The sequence below is a fragment of the Delphinapterus leucas genome, chromosome X (assembly GCF_059928025.1).
Source record: "Delphinapterus leucas isolate spDelLeu-1000000601 "Yukka" chromosome X, BTC_Dleu_Yukka2, whole genome shotgun sequence".
In the NCBI taxonomy this organism is placed as follows: Eukaryota; Metazoa; Chordata; class Mammalia; order Artiodactyla; family Monodontidae; genus Delphinapterus; species Delphinapterus leucas.
This window is the reverse complement of record NC_143150.1, coordinates 90,918,619-90,937,856: the sequence shown is the minus strand read 5'-3', so window position 1 is coordinate 90,937,856 and position 19,238 is coordinate 90,918,619. Positions and strand designations below refer to the sequence as shown.

The 19,238-nt window shown below is 42.1% G+C and overlaps 1 protein-coding gene across 1 annotated transcript in view; it reads right to left on the bottom strand.

The window, feature by feature from the left end:
* Positions 1 to 19,238, bottom strand: part of ZNF41 (zinc finger protein 41) — a 58,939-nt gene that overhangs the window by 12,529 nt on the left and 27,172 nt on the right. Inside the window, exons 2-4 of the mRNA XM_030764228.2 lie at positions 16,066 to 16,309; positions 2,402 to 2,522; positions 2,057 to 2,152 (exon numbers count right to left, since the gene is read on the bottom strand). Coding sequence (XP_030620088.2) covers positions 2,057 to 2,152; positions 2,402 to 2,522; positions 16,066 to 16,137 — 289 coding nt within the window. The 5' untranslated portion in view covers positions 16,138 to 16,309. The remainder of the gene's footprint in view (positions 1 to 2,056; positions 2,153 to 2,401; positions 2,523 to 16,065; positions 16,310 to 19,238) is intronic.

Sequence of the window (19,238 nt, the reverse complement as noted above, 5' to 3'; positions counted from 1 at the left end):
AAATTTATCGTTAGCTTTTGAAGTGAACTAATAAAAAGAATGGAATCAGCAAATACAATCAGTAATAGAAAAATTATAATCCAGGCATAAGAAAATATGGAGCTGGTTTTGGGTGATATTGCTGGGAACTAAGAAGATGAACTGAGAACTGAAAATGATATTCTCAGAAATGGAAAAGCAGTAGGAACTGTAGAGTGATTAACTTAAAAATGACAGAAAGATTTAAGAAACACTGACAAATGTAAGAAAAGTTGGAAGGTGAGAAGGGTTTCTGATACATGAGGTAATGATTCCAATTTCTGATGTAGTGAGGAGCAAGAGAAACATCTCAATGGAACTTTCTGGGTAGCTAAATGTAGTACTAAAGTACCAGGGAAGAACAGATTGGAGATGTCAAAAACAGAGTCATCAGAATTTCAGGATGGATGAATCCTTGCATGTATATGAAGAAAAGACTGGTGAACAGTAGACAGGGTCCGTAGGGCAACCTCATTTATGGGGATAATGAGGAGAAGGCTGGAAAAAGGGGCAAATAATAAATTGGATGCAAATCAGGATGAAACAGACAGGAAACAAATCAAAACTAGGGGAACATGAGCAAGGTCACTCATAGGAGAGAAACTCAAAGAGATCACAAATGGTCAATAATGAAATGCTCAAACTAGGTATTGGAGAAATGAGAAATAAAAAATGAGATATCACTTTATACCCATAGTTGGCCCAAAAATGAGAAACTCTGGTAATATTAATTGTTGGCAGAAACTCGAGGAAAGCAAGAACCCTGTGCCCTATTGCTGGGAGAGTAGATTAGTGCAGCCAATTCAAGAAGAATACGGTGGTGCTCAAATTCAGTATGAGAATATGCAATGATCAGGCAAACCCTCTCTTCTATATACATCCCTGAGAAATTCTCACACTCTAAGAGAACATCTGTGTAGAAATTTATTGTAGAGTTGTTTGTCTTAAATGGGAGTTAACGAAAACCTAGGTTTCACCACTGGGTGTATGGTTCAATAAGATGTGGTGCTAGCACACTGTGCAATACTATGCAGCAATTTGAACGAATGAAGCCAGATGAGCACTGCAATATGGACAGACCTTAGGGGTGAGTGAAAAAAAAGGAACATAATTAAGAAATGTAGCACAGGGACTTCCCTGGTGGTCCAGTGGTAAAGAATCTGCCTTCCAATGCAGGGGATGCAGGTTCTATCCCTGGTCGGGGAACTAAGATCCCATATGCCCGTGGGGCAACTAAGCCCACGCACCACAACTACTGGGCCTGTGCGCCCTGGACCCCATGTGCCACAACTAGAGAGAGAAAACCCAAACGCCACAACTAGAGAGAAGCCCACGAGCCACAGCTAGAAAGAAGCATGAGCGCAGCAATGAAGAGACTGCAGGCCATAACCAAACATCCTGCATGCCTCAGTGAAGATCCTGTGTGCTGCAACTAAGACCCGACACAGCCAAAAAAATAAGGAAAATAAATAAATTTTAAAAATGTATAAACAAAGAGTGTTTAAAAAAAAAGATGTAGCACAATATAATTTATATATACTAAAAATACATACTTATAAACCAATACTTCAGGCTTTAAGAGAATATCATACAAATTCAAAGATCAAACACATTAGATCTGTTGCCTTTGGGAGGAGGCATAAGGGATGGATATGAGGAATTGGAATAAAAGGGAAGAAAATTTAAAATACCTAATGTACAAGAAAAGAACCTAAGATAAGGGGGTGGGAGTGAAGTAGGAAGAATAAAAAGTCCCTAGGTAAGATAGGGTAGTATGTATGTGATCCATGGTACAGAGATTAGAGACAGCTTTCTTGTCAAAAAGCCAAGCAAAGAAGACAATGGGTATCGGCAAGGGTCATACTTGGAGAAAGCATTCAGATATTGGAGGGGCTCTGCCAAGTCTCTCCAAGCAACCCCAAACGCTTCGAGCCTTCAAGATAAGATATCTTCAGAGCCTTTCAAAGGCATCAGCCTCTTCTAGAGAAACTGAGATCTATTTCCATGTCCCCCATCTGCCTAGGTCACACTCACTCACCTGAGCAGCTCTGGTGTGGGGTTTCCTCCTCCAACGTCCATGGCCCCTCTCCTTGCTCCAACTTGAAGATGACCTCTGGTTTGGGAACTTGGTACCCTGTTAACAGGACATGATACAGGATTGGGTCCAGCTAATTGGGTTTTGGGGCCTTTCAATGACACTTCCATTTGCTCTTCAGGAAAGTAATCCCATTTCACTGGGAGTAGAGTAATAATCACAGACGTGAAAAAGGACTGAAGAATCTCGGGCAAATCAAGGATGACACCATCACACACTTCAGATGCCCCAGAGCATTCAGCAGCTGAGAATGGAAGCAGCCTCTCTGAGGCCCCTGGCTGTGCTTACCCACTGAGCGCAGGTGGCTATAGTTCTCCAGCGTCACATCCCGGTATAGGAGCCTCTGAGCAGGGTCCAAGTGCTGCCACTCCTCCCTGCTGAAGTCCACAGTCACATCCTTGAATGACACCTGTAACAACACAGTCCTGTTCAAGGTGACATGGTCAGCACTGGAGGATGGAGGGAAGAGGAATAGGAAGTTGTTTTTAATGACTTTTACCATAATGTATCATGTAGGGTTTTCACCCAGCACCCAGTTTTGCATTTTATTTTGTGAGAGAAAAACATATTGAAGTATCTTGACATTCACTGTGTATTAAATTCATTCATTTATTCATTCAGTTCCTCTTTTTTCAAAAATGAGGATTAAAATAGGCTCTCTTTAAGTCCTCGAGTTAACGTAGGAACTACATACAATACATTTACTGGTTGATTATGTGCCAGGCAATGGCAATATAGTATGACTAAAATATAAAACAACTTGGACAACCAACATAAGAAGATACAAAGGGGGCTAAAAGGCATTTGGAAGAAATGTACTGGGGGAAAGGCAAAACAATAAAGCCTTTAAAAGATAACATAGAAAAAACCATAGTAGAGATGAATATCTTCATCATCTTGGATTATGAAAATAATTCTCAAACAGGATGCAAAAAACATTAACCACAAAGAAAAAGATTGATGCCTGTCTCCAATGAAGAGACAGCATTATAAGAGAAAAAAAGAAAAGCCACCAAATAGAAGATATCTGCAACACATTACTGACAAAGGGCTCATATCTAGAGAATGTAAAGAACACTTACAAACCAATTTTTTAAAAAAAGAGAGAGATCACCAGTAGAAAAGTGGGCAAAAGGTCTGAACAGGCATTTTACAAAAGAGGAAATCCAAGGCATTAATAAACACAAAAAGGGCTTAACTTCCTTAGTAACCAGGGAATGCACATTCAAACCATAATGAGTTACCATTACACAGCCCCTAGAATGTCTTCAGTGAAAAACACTGGCAACATCAAGGATGTGGAGAAAAAGTTACCCTTGTACACTGTTGTTGAGAATGTAAATTGGTGCAGCCACTGTGGTAAACAGTTTCTCAAAACACTAAAAACAGAACTACCATATGATTCAGCAATTCCACCCCTGGGTATATATCCAGAGAAAACAAAAATGCTAATTTGAAAAGATACATGCACCCCAATGTTCAAAGCAGCACTATTTACAATAGCCAAGACATGGAAGCAACCTAAATGTCCATCAACAGATGAATGGATAAAGAAGATGTGGTATATATATACAATAGAATACTACTTAGCCATAAAAAGAATGGAATTCTGCCATTTGCAACAACATGGGTGGACTCATAGGGTATTATGCTAAGTGAAATAAGTCAGACGGAGAAAGCCAAATAGTATATGATATCATTTATATGTGGAATCTAAAAAATAAAACAAACTAGTGAATATAACAAAAAACAGGAACAGACTAACAGACATAGAGAACAAACTAGTGGTTACCAGTGGGGAGAGGAAAGGGGCGAGGGGCAAGGTAGGGGTAGGGGATTAAGAGGTACAAACTACTATGTATAAGCATACAAGGATAAGCAACAAGGATATATTGTACAGCACAGGGAATATAGCCAATATTTTATAATAACTATAAATGGAGTATAACCTTTAGAAACTGTGAATCACTATGTTGTACACCTGAAACGTATATAATATTATAAATCAACTATACCTCAATAAAAAAGTTTTTTGAAGAACGGCAATATGAAGTGTTGAAGAGAACATGGCGCAACGAAAACTCTCATATGTCTAATGGAGCTGTAAATTGGACGACCATATTGGAAAACCTTTTGGCTTTACCTGGTAATGTTGAAATATGCATACACAAGGACACAGTGATTCCATCCATGGAAATATGCTCAATTGGAATATGTGCTCATGTGCAACGAGAGGCATGTTCAAGAGTATTTACAGCAGCATTATTCAAAATGTGTGTAATACTTCATGATAAAAAAGTTTAAAATTAACAGTAGTTTTAAAAATCAGTGTTCAGCATAACAGTAACAGTATCTACTATCTGTGGAAAAATATGAAGGATATTTTCTTAGTTGCTTTTATTTGCATAATCTATAAGCATATACCACCCATCCACCCACCCACCCACCAACTAATCAAGACTGGTTTCTTGGTTAGGGAAATCTGTGGGACTGGGGGAAAGAACTATGTGAATGTATTACCTATTAAAAAATTAAGTTTAAAAGTTACCAATGGGCTCAAGATGGAACAGATACAATTCTCCCTATTTCTCCTGCTAAGTAGCTGGACATTATATATATAAAAAAAAAGATAAGAAGACTGTCAGTTGGAGAGAAGGAGGCTAGCTGCCTAGGGACCTTGGAACCTGAGGAGTGACACAGCAGTGATTTCCCTGAGTTTTCTTTTCACCCCATATATCTTGGACTGGGTGGTGGAGAAGCTGGCAACCCAGAATGCCAACTGGTGCAGATAAAAACAGTCCCAAGAAAGCCTGCTATCTCTAGCCAAAGTACCAGGAAAGGGCCAGTGTAACAAGAAAGAAAAATTTAGATAATTACTGCCCTACTCCAGCCAAGCATCACAGAAAAAAGCTGCAGCTCCCATCCCAATTCTCATCAGCAAAGGCTGAGTGGGGAGCCTAGGTTTTCATCCCTGCCTGGGGATAATAAGGCCCCTCCCACACAGTGTCAATTTAGGCTATGTGGGGATCTTGAACTTCTACCCCCAACACAGTAATGAGGTACATTTTTGTCTCCCCACCAGGGTGGTGTCAGAGGTGGTCTGGTGGGGAGCATGACATTCCACCTCCACCCAGGATCAACAAGGTGCTTGTCCCCTCTGGGGTGTCAAAGGAGGCTAATTAGGGACCTGAACTTCCACCTCCACCTGGCAGTAAGACGGAGATTCTCCTTTTTTAGCAGAACAGTGTTGGAGGGAGACTGCTAAACACAAGATTTAAATAATATCCAGAGTCTCAGAGTGCCCAAAATATCCAGGACATAACTGAAAATCAGGCATCATGTGAAGAAGCAAGAAAATCTTAACTGGAATGAGAAAAGACAATCAACTGATACTGACACTGAGATGACACAGATGTTAGAATTATCAAGGATTTTAAAGCAGCCATTATAAAAATGCTTCAGGGATTTCCCTGGTGGCACAGTGGTTAAGACTCCGCACTCCCAATGCAGGGGGCCTGGGTTTGATCCCTGGTCAGGGAACTAGATCTCACATGCATGCCACAACTAAGAGTTCACATGCCACAACTAAGGAGCCTGTGAGCTGCAACAAAGGAGCTCACCTGCTGCAACTAAGACCTGGAGCAACCAAACAAATAAATAAATATTTTTTAAAAAGCCTGGCTATGCATTAGAGTCATCCGGGGAACATTTTGTCCCTGTGCTAACAGTACTTTGTTATTATTTTTTAAAAAATGCTTCAATATACTTAAATGCAAAACCAGAAAGTCTCAGAAAAAAAGATATAAAGAAGAACAGAATGGAAATTTTAGAACTGAAAAATAGAATAACTAAAATTTTAATATCAGTGGAAGAGCTCAACAGCAGAATAGAGAGGACAGAGGAAAGAATTAGAGAACTTGATGACAGAACAATAGAAATGATCCAATCTGAACAACAGAAAGAAAATTGACTGGAAAAAAAATGAGCAGAGCCTCAGGGACCTCTGAGACTATAATAAAAGATCTGGCATTCATGTCATCAGAGTTCCAGAAAGAGAGGAGAAAGTGTGGGGCTGAAAAGTATTTGAAGAAATTATAGCTGAAAATTTCTCAAATTTGGCAAAAGATATCAACTTAGAGTTTCAAGAAGCTGAGCAAACCCCAAAAGGATAAACCAAAGAAATTATACGAAGACACATTATAGTCAAACTTCAGAAAACTAAAGACAAAGAAAAAATCTTGAAATCAGCAAGAGAGAAATGACACCTTACCTATAGGGGAAAAACAATTAAAGTGACAGCAGATTTCTCACCCAAAACCATGGTGGAGCGAAGGAAATGGCACATTTTTCAAGTGCTGAAAGAAAAGAACTGTCAACCCTGAATTCCATATCTGGCAAAATTATCCTTAAGAAATGAAGCAGCCATGGCCATTAAGTACATGAAAAGATGCTTAACATCATTAATTATCTGGGAAATGAAAATCAAAACTACAATGAGATACTACCTCACACTCACTAGGATGGCTAGAATCAAAAAGTCAGATAATAACAAGTGCTGATGAGGATTTGGAGAAATTGGAAACTTCATACAAACACTGCTGGTGGGAATGTAAACTGGTGCAGCTGCTTTAGAAAACAGTCTGGCAGTTCCTCAAATTATTAAACATAGAGTTATCATTTGACCTAGCAATTCCACTCCTAGATGTATATATATACTTGAGATAAATGAAAATATATATCTGCATAGAAACACGTACGCAAATGTTTACAGCAGCATTACTTATAATAGCCAAAAGGTGGAAACAACCCAAATGTACATCAGCTGACAAATGAATAAACAAAATGTGATACACCTGCACAATGGAATATTATTCAGCCACAAAAAGGAAGGAAATACTGATACATGTTACTACATGTACATGCTACACTTCTTCCCTATTTATTTGCCTACCTACATATATATCTGCTGACCTATTATGGACTGGTGACTTCCTACTTTATTCAGTGGGTTATAACATATTACTATCATTATTTCTTTTGCTACTCAAATTGTCCCAGGTTTAGCCAGAGGGAGCTCCTTAAAAACATTATGCTGAGTCAAAGAAGCCAGACAAAAAGATCACATGTTATGTGATTCCATTCATGTGAAATGTCCAGAAGAGTAAAGTCTGTAGAGACAGAAAGCATATTAATGTTTGCTTAGGGTTGGAGGAGGCAGGGAGGTGAGGTGGGGCAGAGTGATGGCTTAGGGGTATGGGGTTTCTTTTTGAGGTGATGAAAATGTTCTAAAATTGATTATAGTGATGGTTGCACATATCCATAAACATACAAAAAACATTGAATTGGACACTTATTTTTTAAAATAAATTTATTTATTTATTTTTACATTTGGCTGTGTTGGGTCTTTGTTGGTGCACATGGGCTTTCTCTTGTTGTGGAGCATGGGCTCTAGGCACATGGGCTTCAGTAGTTGTGGCACACGGGCTCAGTAGTTGTGGCTCATGGGCTCTAGAGCGCAGGCTCAGTGGTTGTGGCACATGTTGCTCTGCGGCATGTGGGATCTTCCTGGACCAGGGCTTGAACCCATGTCCCCTGCATTGGCAGGCAGATTTTTAACCACTGTGCCACCAGGGAAGTCTCTGAATTGGACACTTTAAATGGGTAAACTATGGTATGTGAATTATATCTAAATAAAGCTGTTACTAAGAAAGAAGAAATGAAGGGGAAATCAAGATATTCTCAGAAGAAGGAGAACTAAGAAAATCTGTTGTCAGCAGACCTACCCTAAAAGAATGGCTTAAAGGAAGTTCTCTAAACAGAAAGGAGATGGTAAAAGAAGTCTTTGAACATCAGGAAAGAAGAAAAATGGAAAGAGAAAAAATATGATTAAATACAATAGACTTTCCTTTTCCTCTTGAGTTTTCTAAATTATATTTGAAGGTCAAAGTAAAAAGTATAACATTTTTATGATGTGGATCTCCATGTATGTAGAGGAAATATTTAAGACAATTGTAACTGGTGAGGGTAAAGGGACTTAAAGGGAGCTAAGTTTTCTACACTTCACTCTAACTGGTAAAACGTCAACACCAGTAGAGACCTATGTGGTGATGGAATAGTTCTGTATCTGGATTATTGTACAGGAATCTACACATGTGTAAAATGGCAGAGAACAACACGCACACCACAGAAATGTCAATTTCCTATTTGTGATAATTGTACTCTAGTGACACAGGATGTAATCATTAGGGGAAACTGGGTAAAGAGTTACATGAGACCTCTCTGTACCATCTTTGCAACTTCCTATAAATTTATAATTATTTCCAAATAAAAAGTTTTAACAAACTACTAAATTATCCTCAGAAAGATTGGAGTAGGGGACACAGCAAAAAAGATCAAGATGCTATTAAAAAGGAGCACTCACAGGAGTTCCCTGGTGGTCTAGTGGTTAGGATTCGGCACTTTCACTGCTGTGGCCAGGGTTCAATCCCTGGTCGGGGAACTGAGACCCAGCAAGCCGTGCAGCACAGCCAAGAAAAAAGATAAAAAAGGGGGGGAATTCACTTCTTTCCTCTCTATCTGCCTACCTATGTATTATAGGGTCTGGTCACTTCCTACTTTATTCAGTAGATGATAATCTATTACTATTATGATTTCTTTTGCTACTCATATTGTCCCAGATTTGACCAGAGGGAGCTCCTTCAAAGTGGCTCCTGTGTCATTTTGACATGTTCCCATCTTTTGAGTGCTTCATTACTTCCCAGCACAATGAGTTCTTCCAGAATCATTTTGTACTTTCTCTGTTCCAACCATGGAGTCAGTCATATCTCCAAGAAGCTCTAGTTCCTATTAGTGACAAATGGTAACTTAAGGTGTGCTTATTGTGCCTGGCATATAATTGTCATTTCAGCAGTCAGAGAAAGGAATGTTTTTCCTTATAGGAGAATGCCAACTAATCAATATAGAAGAAATGATGGAATTAGAAAAACACCATTAGGGAAATAGCACCGTAATTAATTGTTACAGGCAAGAATCATTGCTAGATGCTACAATCAGCGGACAAAAGCATGAGAAATAGTCTCAATGTATACATAGTCTCAATGTATCTCCCCACAACCTAGTTGTTAATTACAAAGAGAAATATAGTAACTTTACAGTACCTGACAGATGCCAGGTGATCAAAGTTAACATTATCAATAAAGGACAAATTGGTATTGAATTCTTGCCAATGTGAGGCACTGAGAAGAACACAGCATCATTTCTGTGATATTTGACAAAAATGAAAAACCTGAATCTAATTATGAGGAAGCAGGAAAAAAAACCCAAATTGAGGGACATTCTTCCAAATGGTGTCATGAAAGTCAAGGAAAGGCTAAGGAACTGTTTCAGATTAAAGGGTAAAGGGACATGACAACTAAACATAATACATGAGCCTGGATTGGATCTTGGATCGGGGGAAATACTATAAAGGATGTTATTGTGACAACTGGGAAAATTATTTACAAATTGTATGTTAGTGAAACCGAGCAGGACCCTGTGGGGCTCCTGGGCATGGAAGCCTTTCTGTCCCCTGTCCTTTTTTTTTTTTTTTTCAAGATTTTGGTCTTTATTTATTTATTTGTTTGGCTATGCTGCATGGCTTGTGGGATCTCAGTTCCCCGACCAGGGATTGAACCTGGGCCCTGGCAGTGAAAGCCTGGAATCCTAACCACTGGACCACCAGGGAACTCCCTGTCCCACATCTCTTGTTTGTAGGGAATAGATTCCAGCCTCCATGACCTTCCCTGACTTCCAAAGGGCAGATTTGAACAGTTGCTAATCAGTTAAGGGAGGGGATGCAGAGACAAAGGAGAAGCAGCCAAGAAACAATAGTGCAGCCTTGGGGCAGGGTCCTGGTTCCTCCTCAAGGGATACACATAATATCTTTGAGCTCTTTGCAGAACTAAAACCCCCAACAAATGGAAGGTGTTAGCATTCTTCATTCCAGAGAAGACCGCATGAGGCCAGATTAAAGGAACCAGAGAAGCTCATCAAGAGACTACCTGAGACCAGATTAAAGGAGTGCAGGCCCTGCACACACTCTAATCCTTACCAGCAAGCCTGCTCTTGAACCATTGCTATAAAACTCCTCAGCCAATCCTCCCAGGTTGGGACACACAGTTTTTCGGGGCAGGAGCCTACTGTGTCCCCATTTGTCTGGCAAAGCAATAAAGCTACTCTTCTCTACTTCACCCAAAACTCTGTCTCTGAGATTCGATTTGGCACTGGTGCACAGAGGCCGAGTTTTTCACCTCATTAGGTAATTAGATAATACTCATCAAATATCAGATAGTACTAGATCAATGTGCAATTTCTTGATTTTGATAACTGTACTGTGATTATGTAAGAGAATGTCCTTGTTCTTAAGAGATACACATTAAGTATTTAAGGGTAAAGGGGAATTATGTCTGCAAATTACTCTCAACTGGTTCAGAAAATAAAGTTTTAAATATTTCTGTGTGTATACACTACATACATACATACATATATACATAAATTGAGAAGAGAAAGCAAATGTGGCAAAATGTTAACAATTAGTGGTTCTGGGTGAAGGGCAAAAGAATCAAACGTTTCAAAAGAATTAATGCTTTAAAACTCTTAGTAGAAAATATAGGTAAATATTTGTTTAGGCCTTGGGGTAGGTGAGGATTTCCTAAACAACACAAAAAATGCCCTAAGTATCAAAGACAAGATCTAGTGATTCAACTGTGAGGAAATGAGGAACCTTTATTCATTGAAAGACCTTTGTTCTTTGGGGGCCCTTATTAGTGAGTGTTCAGGGGCACAGAGCAGGCATGGAACTCACAGTATCTGCTCCACCACCAGCAGCTCCGGGGGCAGATCCACAAGCACTGGGTGGTGCCCAGCACTTCTCCATCCACTAGCTCTCCTGAGCACAGCCCCAAGGGTTGCTGAGAGCAGGACCTCCACCTGAGCCTCTAGCAGCATGTCTGACCTACTCCCCTTCACTGCACAAGGGCACTAACCCAGGGAAAGCCCTGGGGTCAGGCTTGAGGGAAGCTCTCATTCTGCCTGCCCATCCTCCTGATCCTTGCTCTCTTGCCAGTGACCCCAGGACAGACTGGCAGGTGTGTAGGTGACACAGGGGAGGAGCCTCAGGTGGCGGGGAGGAGTGGCTGTTTGCCAACCAGTATGGGAAAATTAAAATATTCTATCATTTGGCACTGGTAAACATTTTTTAAAAACTTTGTTTTACCATTTTAAAAAATTGAAGCAGGCTTCCCTGGGGGCGCAGTGGTTAAGAATCTTCCTGCCAAGGCAGGGGACATGGGTTTGAGCCCTGACCTGGGGAGATCCCACATGCCACAAAGCAACTAAGCCCATGCACCACAACTACTGAGCCTGTGCTCTTGAGCCTGTGAGCCACAACTACTGAGCCCACGTGCCGAGAGCCCGTGCACCACAACGAAGAGTAGCCCCCGCTTGCCACAGCTAGAGAAAGCCTGCGCACAGCAATGAAGACCCAACACAGCCAAAAACAAATTAATTAATTAATTAAAAAATAAAATAAAACTTGAAGCATAGTTAGTTTACAATGTTGTGTTAGTTTCAGATGTACAGCAAAGTGATTTAGATATATATATATATATATATATATATATATATATATATATATATACTTTTTCAGACATTGTTAAATATTTTAACAACTCTGACAGCCCAAGCTGGTGGACAAAAGACCACACTCATCTGTCTCTCCCTCCCTGGGAGTCACACAGGGAAAGGGTAAAAAGACCATGCCAGGCACAGATGCCCCTCTGATCCCTTTCACTTTGGACTCCACCCTGGCTGGGTAGGCTTATGTGATGTGATGGAGAGGGATTTTGGAGCTAGTGACTTGGATACAAAGTTGCTAATATAGAACCACCCAGATTCTAGCCTCAGCAGCCACATACAAAAAGGTTCGGTTTTATGGCCCATTTCTACCATGGAGGATGGCCTGTGTCTCTGCCACCACCAGGACACTTACAAGGACTCCCTCATCCTAGGTGAGGATCCCCACTCCAGCTCTTGACAGCTTGCCAGTGAACCACACAGCAATGTCTCAGTCCCAAAACATTCTGCACTCTCACCCCAAGGGAATGCTGTGCTGCCAGGATTGGCCACTCACTGCCCATTCTGTCCCTGGCCATCTGCTCTGTCCCACCCTGCAGCCGGCTTGGGGCTCAGTCCCCAAGGGCTGCTCTCACTCCTGCCCCAGCACACTTCTCCATCACCTCCTGTGATATAACCCTGCCCTTCTAAACCCTATCCCAGCCTAGCAGGAGGGCTCCTAGGGCACTTACTAGGCTGCCTGAAAGTATGCAGTGTAGCTCACTGTGCCCTCGCCTGGGGCTGGGGGTGCCCTAGTCTTTCCTGCTCCCATGCTCCTCCCTCTGGCTTTCCCTGCTTACCCTACCCACTCCTGTCCCCTAACTTCTCCCTGCTCCCTCTCCTGATTCTTGTTCCCTCTGCATGGTCCCCATCTGACTCTTCCTTCATCCCTCTGTTTACTGTTCCTTCTAAATGTTTCTTGTTATTTCTGACTGTCCCCTGGTCTGTTTCCTGATGCCTCTGTTTATTGCTTCCTCTGATTGTCCCTTGTTCCATTGTTCCATGCCTCCTGTTTCTTCTTCCCTCTGACTGATCCCTGATGCCTCTGACTGTCCTGTGTTCCCTTTGACAGCTATTCCTCTAGCTGATCCTTAGTCTGTGGCACCATTCTGGTTGCACCCTAGTCCATCTGGCTGCTCCCTGGTCCTGATGAACCTTTCTCATTCCTTCTAGTTGACACAGACTGACTGCCCTTTGACTCCTCTGACTTCTTTGTAGACCCAATTCTTCCCTGCTCCTTGGGCAGTCCTGGAATGCATTTCTAATATGCTCTCATCTGGTGCTCTGCATCTGGTCCATGGACCACTGTCTGTGAAGTGCTGGTCTACCTGGCTCCTAGCCTAGGCTCTTGATCATCAACATATACTACTTCTGTGTGCTTTGTGCCACAGCTGGGTTCTGTACTTTCACCTTCTGCATCACTTGCATTACATGTGACTTTTGACTGGCTCCTTTGGCTGTTTCTTGGGCAGGGTGACCAACTGTCCCAGTTTGCCTAGGACTTTCCCTGTTGTAGCAGTGAAGTTCCACATCCCATGAAGCCCCTATTGCCCTATCTCAGGGAGCTCTGGATGCTCCCCAGACTCTCTCTGGCTTCTGCAACTGTCCCTTAACCCCAGTGCCCACTACATGGGGCCTCTGGCTTCGGGAATGGATACTATGCCTTCCAGCTGTTCTCTAGTCCCTCTAGTTGTTCCCAGGTCAGACAGGCTGCTATCCAAACCAGATATATCTTTGATGTCCACTTTGCTATTCCCTCTGGCTACTCCCCAACCTCTACAACTGTTCCTTGTTGCCTCTGGTGCCCTTGGCTACTCCTCATCCTCAGAGGTCCTTCTGCCTCTCCAACTGTCCCATGGGTCTGTCCCTTTCCTGCCCCTCCAACCTGTTCTACAGCCTCAGCAGCTGGTCCCTAGCTTCCTCTGGCTGCTGCATTTCCCAGGCTCATCTTTCCCATTTCCCATTTCTGTTCCCCAGTATCTCTGCCTTTCCCCATCCTCTCAGATTCTCCTCTGACCCCTGGTACCTCTTGAAGTGGCTTGTCTGGCAGGCTCTTACCCAGTACACCAAACCTTTTTGCTTTTTCCTTTTAGCTGATTCTTCTGTTTCCTTGTCCCTGTGGATGGTCCCTCTTCCCTCTGGTTGATATCTGGTTCCTCTATTTCCTGGTCCCTCCTCCCATTTTGAGATCCTTCTAATTGTTCTCATATCCTCTGGCTCTTCCTTTCTCCCCACTATTAACACTTCTCCAGCCCCAACTACTGTTTCTTGGTCTCTCTGCTGCTCCTGGCCTCTGGCTCTTGTTTCCCATTTCCTCTGTTTGTTCCACTGATTTCCCACCTGTCCCCTGGGCCCCTTGGCTATCCTCTATTTCCAATAAGTGCAACATGGTCCCTCCAGCTGTTCCCTGTGGCTATTCCTCATCCCTCTTTCTCTTACTGACACTTCTGCCTGTTTTCCAGCTTCAGCCACTATTTCTTAGCCCAACTGGCTGTTCCTCACCCCTGGGGACATTTTTATTGGTTCCTTGGTATCTCTTCCCATTCCCTGCTGTCTGACATCTAATGAAAAAACTAAGAACCTAACAGATAAATACGTGAATAAATAATATTTACTAGGGCTTGGTCATTTCCATCTCTTCTTGCAAATGGGCAGAGGTCTATGGTTGGGAAGGAAGACATGAATGGAGAAATGTGCCTTGCAGAGATCAGAATCATTCGTCTAGAAATTTCCACACATTGGCTGGGCAAGAGGCCATGTGCAGAAGGACTTGGGAGGACCACATTGTTGTGGCCCCAACCTGTGGGTCTGTGACTGGTATGATGGAGAAGAGCCTGGACAAGGACAATTTTCCAAGAGTGGAAGTGCCCTACTGTTAGGCAGCAATTCATTTACCATTCAATGTCCCTATACCTTTGACTCAAAATATAATTTCAGTGACTTGGGCAAAAAGATTTAAGTGTAAGAATTTCACCATAGCAGTTTTCATCACAACAGACAACCTAGAACGCCCTAAATTCACATATAGTGGATTGGTTAAATTAAATATAGTTTATCCATAGGATATAGTTTATCCTATGCATCACGTGTGTGTGAAGAAAAATATTTACTGCCTAGAAAATTATATTAAACTGCCAAGTTAAAAAGGAAACAACCAAATACTATGATTTCATTTTTAAACTTGAGCTATATAATGTATATGTGTGTGGTATGTATGTACACTCACAGCCCCACATGTATACCCACATACATGTACATACAAAGGAAAAAAAAACTGTAAGGAACTATAGCTAAATGTTAACAATGATTAACTTTGGCTAATGCTGGAATTATAAGTAATGTTTTATTCTCTTGTATTTGCTTACCTGTATTTTCTAACATTATATTGTGAAATAATGAAATAGTAAACATCAAAATAATTTTTTAAAGTTTAATATTATCCTAATGACCACATGACCCTGAGCCCCTGTGACAAGGAGCCTGTCCCCAGAGGTGACAGCATCCACAGGACAGTCAGAAAGAGGGAGCTGTGGGGCAAGGTCTGGCTCCCTCATCATCTTGCTCTGTTTACAGAATCTCAAGGGGAACTTTTAGTGGGAAACTTGGTCTTGGCTATTGTGTGGTGAGGGTGGAAGACATGGTCAGGAGACAAGGTTCCAGTCCACTGCTGTCACTCACAATCCCAGAGGCCTGGGCAAGTCATGTACCTTCTCAGGCCACTTTACTCATCTTTGAGAGGAGGAGGAAGCAGAGGGGCCCTAGAGACTGTGGTCACCCTACTACCCTGCCATTCTCTAAGTTCCAAAGAAAGGGGATTTTTCTGCCCTAGATCAGGATAGAGGAGAAATCACCAAGTCCCCAAGGATCAGGGGAAAGCAGGCTCTGGTAGGGATCAGCTGAGTGTGTGCACAGAGCCAGTGAGGACTGAAGGGCCTGTGCTGGGCGTCAGGGGGTAGCGTCTCCCTGGCTGGGGCCGGTGGTCACCCCCACCCAGACCTCGCTCGCAGACGCCCTGCAGGGAGCTGCCTCCCCTCCTCTAGGCTGTGGGGCTGACCCTCCCAACCCACCTTTCCTCCATCGGCTGCATCACATTTTCCACTGAAACAGGAAGGGCTCTGGATGTGGGACACCAGCCACATGGTGCTCACGCAGCAGGAGGATGGTGACCTGTCTCAGGGACACCAAGTCTGGAATTTGCCCCTCCTGTGACACACTTGCCCCTGCCCTGAGTCCCTAGTGACAGGTCGGGGCCATCTCCTCACTGAATAAACTCCTGTCCCTTGAGCCCTGTCTCTCCTCACCTCACACACACTGCCATGTCCCTCTGCAGCCAGGGCTGGGGACCACTGGGGAGAGCTCCGGTTGGCTGGCATTGTCCCGCTGAGCCTCAACCCTCAGGCTCTCCTGCTGACAACTCCGCTTTTCCCGGTACCCTGAGGCCAGGCGGGTCCGTGGACTCAGCCAGAGCTTCTGGGGCTGGAAGGAAGATCCTGCAGCCTTCACTACGGGGTCTGGCCCAGGGGCTGCGCAGAGACTCCAAGAAACCTGGAAAGACAGTGTCCACGTGGTCAGTCATTCAGCATTCACCCCATAAATGCTTCCTGGGGGCACCAAAGTACAGTTTACAACACTGGATACTGTGGAAGAGAAAAGTTCAGTAATCAACACCAAGTATTAGCATACAATATGGAAAAAAAACTCATGAGATTTGGTGTAAAACGTATGAGAGTTTGAATTCCAGCTCTTTTGCATTCTAGCTGGAATCTGGGAAAGCCACTTTAGTCTGAGTTTCTTCACCTTAAAACTGAGGATGGGGGCTTCCCTGGTGGCGCAGTGGTTGGGAGTCCGCCTGCCGATGCAGGGGACACGGGTTTGTGCCCTGGTCTGGGAAGATCCCACATGCCGCGGAGCAGCTGGGCCCGTGAGCCATGGCCACTGAGCCTGTGCGTCCGGAGCGTGTGCTCCACAACTGGAGAGGCCACAACAGTGAGAGGCCCGCGTACAGCAAAAAAAAAACCAAACAAACAAAAAACTGAGGATGAAAACACCCATCTCATAGGGCTGTTAGAGTTAAATGACATGATGCTTCAAAAGCACTCCTATTTGGCATCAGGAACACACTCCATTGATATTAAATATTGCTGTTATTATAAGGTGCAAGGAATGTTTTATTCGGTACCTCATTTAATTTTCACACTCATCCTATGAACTAGGCATTACTTTTGCTATTATTCCCATTTACCATCAGATAGAGCTGTTCATAAATATTAAGAAATTTGCCCCAAGATCTCTTAGATTAGGGGGAAGGACAGGGATTCAAACCCAGGTCTGCCTAGCTCCAAAGTACATTTTCTTAACTACTGTGCCATATGGTATTCTATACGTGGAAGAATCACAATAAACATTATTTCTGTTTCTTGCTGCCTTTAAAGTGCTCTGGCTGAAGGATGACATGTCACATGTGATAAACCAAGCGTCTGTAAAATTCAGTGCACATTCTGGGCAACTTATAGAGCCCACCCACCCTCTTCTGCCAAAGATGAAAACATAAACTCTTTGCCCCCTCTCTCCCAATTCCCATCTGGCCCTGAAAGTCAGCATGTCTGCACAGGCTCCTAAATCGGTAACCTACACTGCTTGACAAAAACTGTGTCCCAAATGGTGCCATCAACTGGTTTCCATAGGTTCCTCAAATAATCACCAACACAGGCAACACAACCTCAATAGAAAATCAACTATTAATCTGCTCAATGCCCCCTGGATCCAAACCTGACCTCCTATAGGACTCCATAACTCACAGCCCATATGTAGAGTCAATGACTCCCATAAACCCCTCAAATATAGACCTTCCGGTCCATCACATACTAACTCACACAGTCCTGCAATTACCGATGTCTACAGGTCCCAATCAATGACTCCCATAGGGCTCCTAAAACTGTCTCCCAAAGACTTAAAATCCCAGGCTTGCAATCAATCTTTCACCACCTCAGTGTCCCAATCAATAACTCTCATGGACTGACTGATGACTCCAGATACTTTAGATGACTTCAGACCTCCAACTCTTATAAAACCTCAAGAATTTCTACAGAGGTCTCAATCACTTACCAACATATGTCTCTAATTATGTTTCTTCAAGGATTTCCCAAGATTATCACTCACTGACCCAACATGAATAGCATCTATAGGCCCTGGATTATCTAATCCTATTGGACTCTAACTCCGTGATGCCCCCCCCACAGAAATCCTCCCAATCCTTTACTCCCAGGGGAACCAAATCAACCCCAAATCTGGTTTGGTATTGAATTTAAAGAATAAAAAGAAAATTTAAAATGCTTCCAGGCAGAAACAGCATGTTATTTACAATGGAAAGGGATCACAATGGCACTAGATTTATTTGCAACAATAGGAGCCATATTAGAAGAAAACATCTACAAATTATTGAAAGGGACTGCAATCCAAGAATTTTAAACCCACTCTAGCTGAATACCATGCTTCCGTTAGAGCAAAAGACAATTTTAGACATACAAGCACTTATAACATTATATACCAATATTAGAATCTCAGGAGAATACTCAAGGGGATAGTCTAAGCAATTGTAAATTCAATAGTAACAGAAACCTCAAAATTGGAGGAAAGCAATTTTGAGAAATGATTATTGCAATTGATATATAGTTATAACTGAGTAAAGAAAAATGTATGTAATTGGGCACCTGGAACAAATAAGATTATTACTATTAATAAGTGGAAAAAATTTTAATACCCTGGGGAAATTTACTGAGTGAAATGAGGAGGAGGAAAATTATGCATCTCTTTTACTAGATCCAAATAATATTAAAACATTATTTGGATTTAGAAATAGAGAAAATATAGACAATCACATTTGTAAGGAAGGTGAAGGCAACTACTAGCAGAAATTGATAAAGATAAAACTCCAAACTATAATTCCAAAATAATAAGAAATTAAGAAATTAGAGGGGAATTAAGAGAAACATGACCAAACCAGCAAAAAAAAAAAAAAAAAAAGGAAAAGAGAAAGTGAGGAAATATCAACCACGTAAAATAAATAGTAAACATAATAGGAGGCATGAAATCAAATATATTAGAATTCAACTAAATTGAATGAGCTGAATTCTGATGTAAAAGATAAGGACTATGGGATTGGGTTAAAAAAATACAGTTGCCACACATCTAAAACAAAAAGACAAAGATGTGAAATGAAGCACTGGACAGAAGTATGCCATGTTATTTGCTACTCTTTCCATTATGGTCAGCATTAGTTACGGCTTGTTAGGAAATCGTTGCCTACCTCAGAGTCATAAAGATGTTTAATGTTTTCTTCTAAAAGTTTTACTGTTTTATCTTTCACATTTAGATCTATAGTCTTCCCAGGAAGGATTTGGTGTGTGGTATGTGTTAGGGTCAAGATTCATTTCTTCCATATTGGTGTCAAGATGATCCAGTACCACTTATTAAA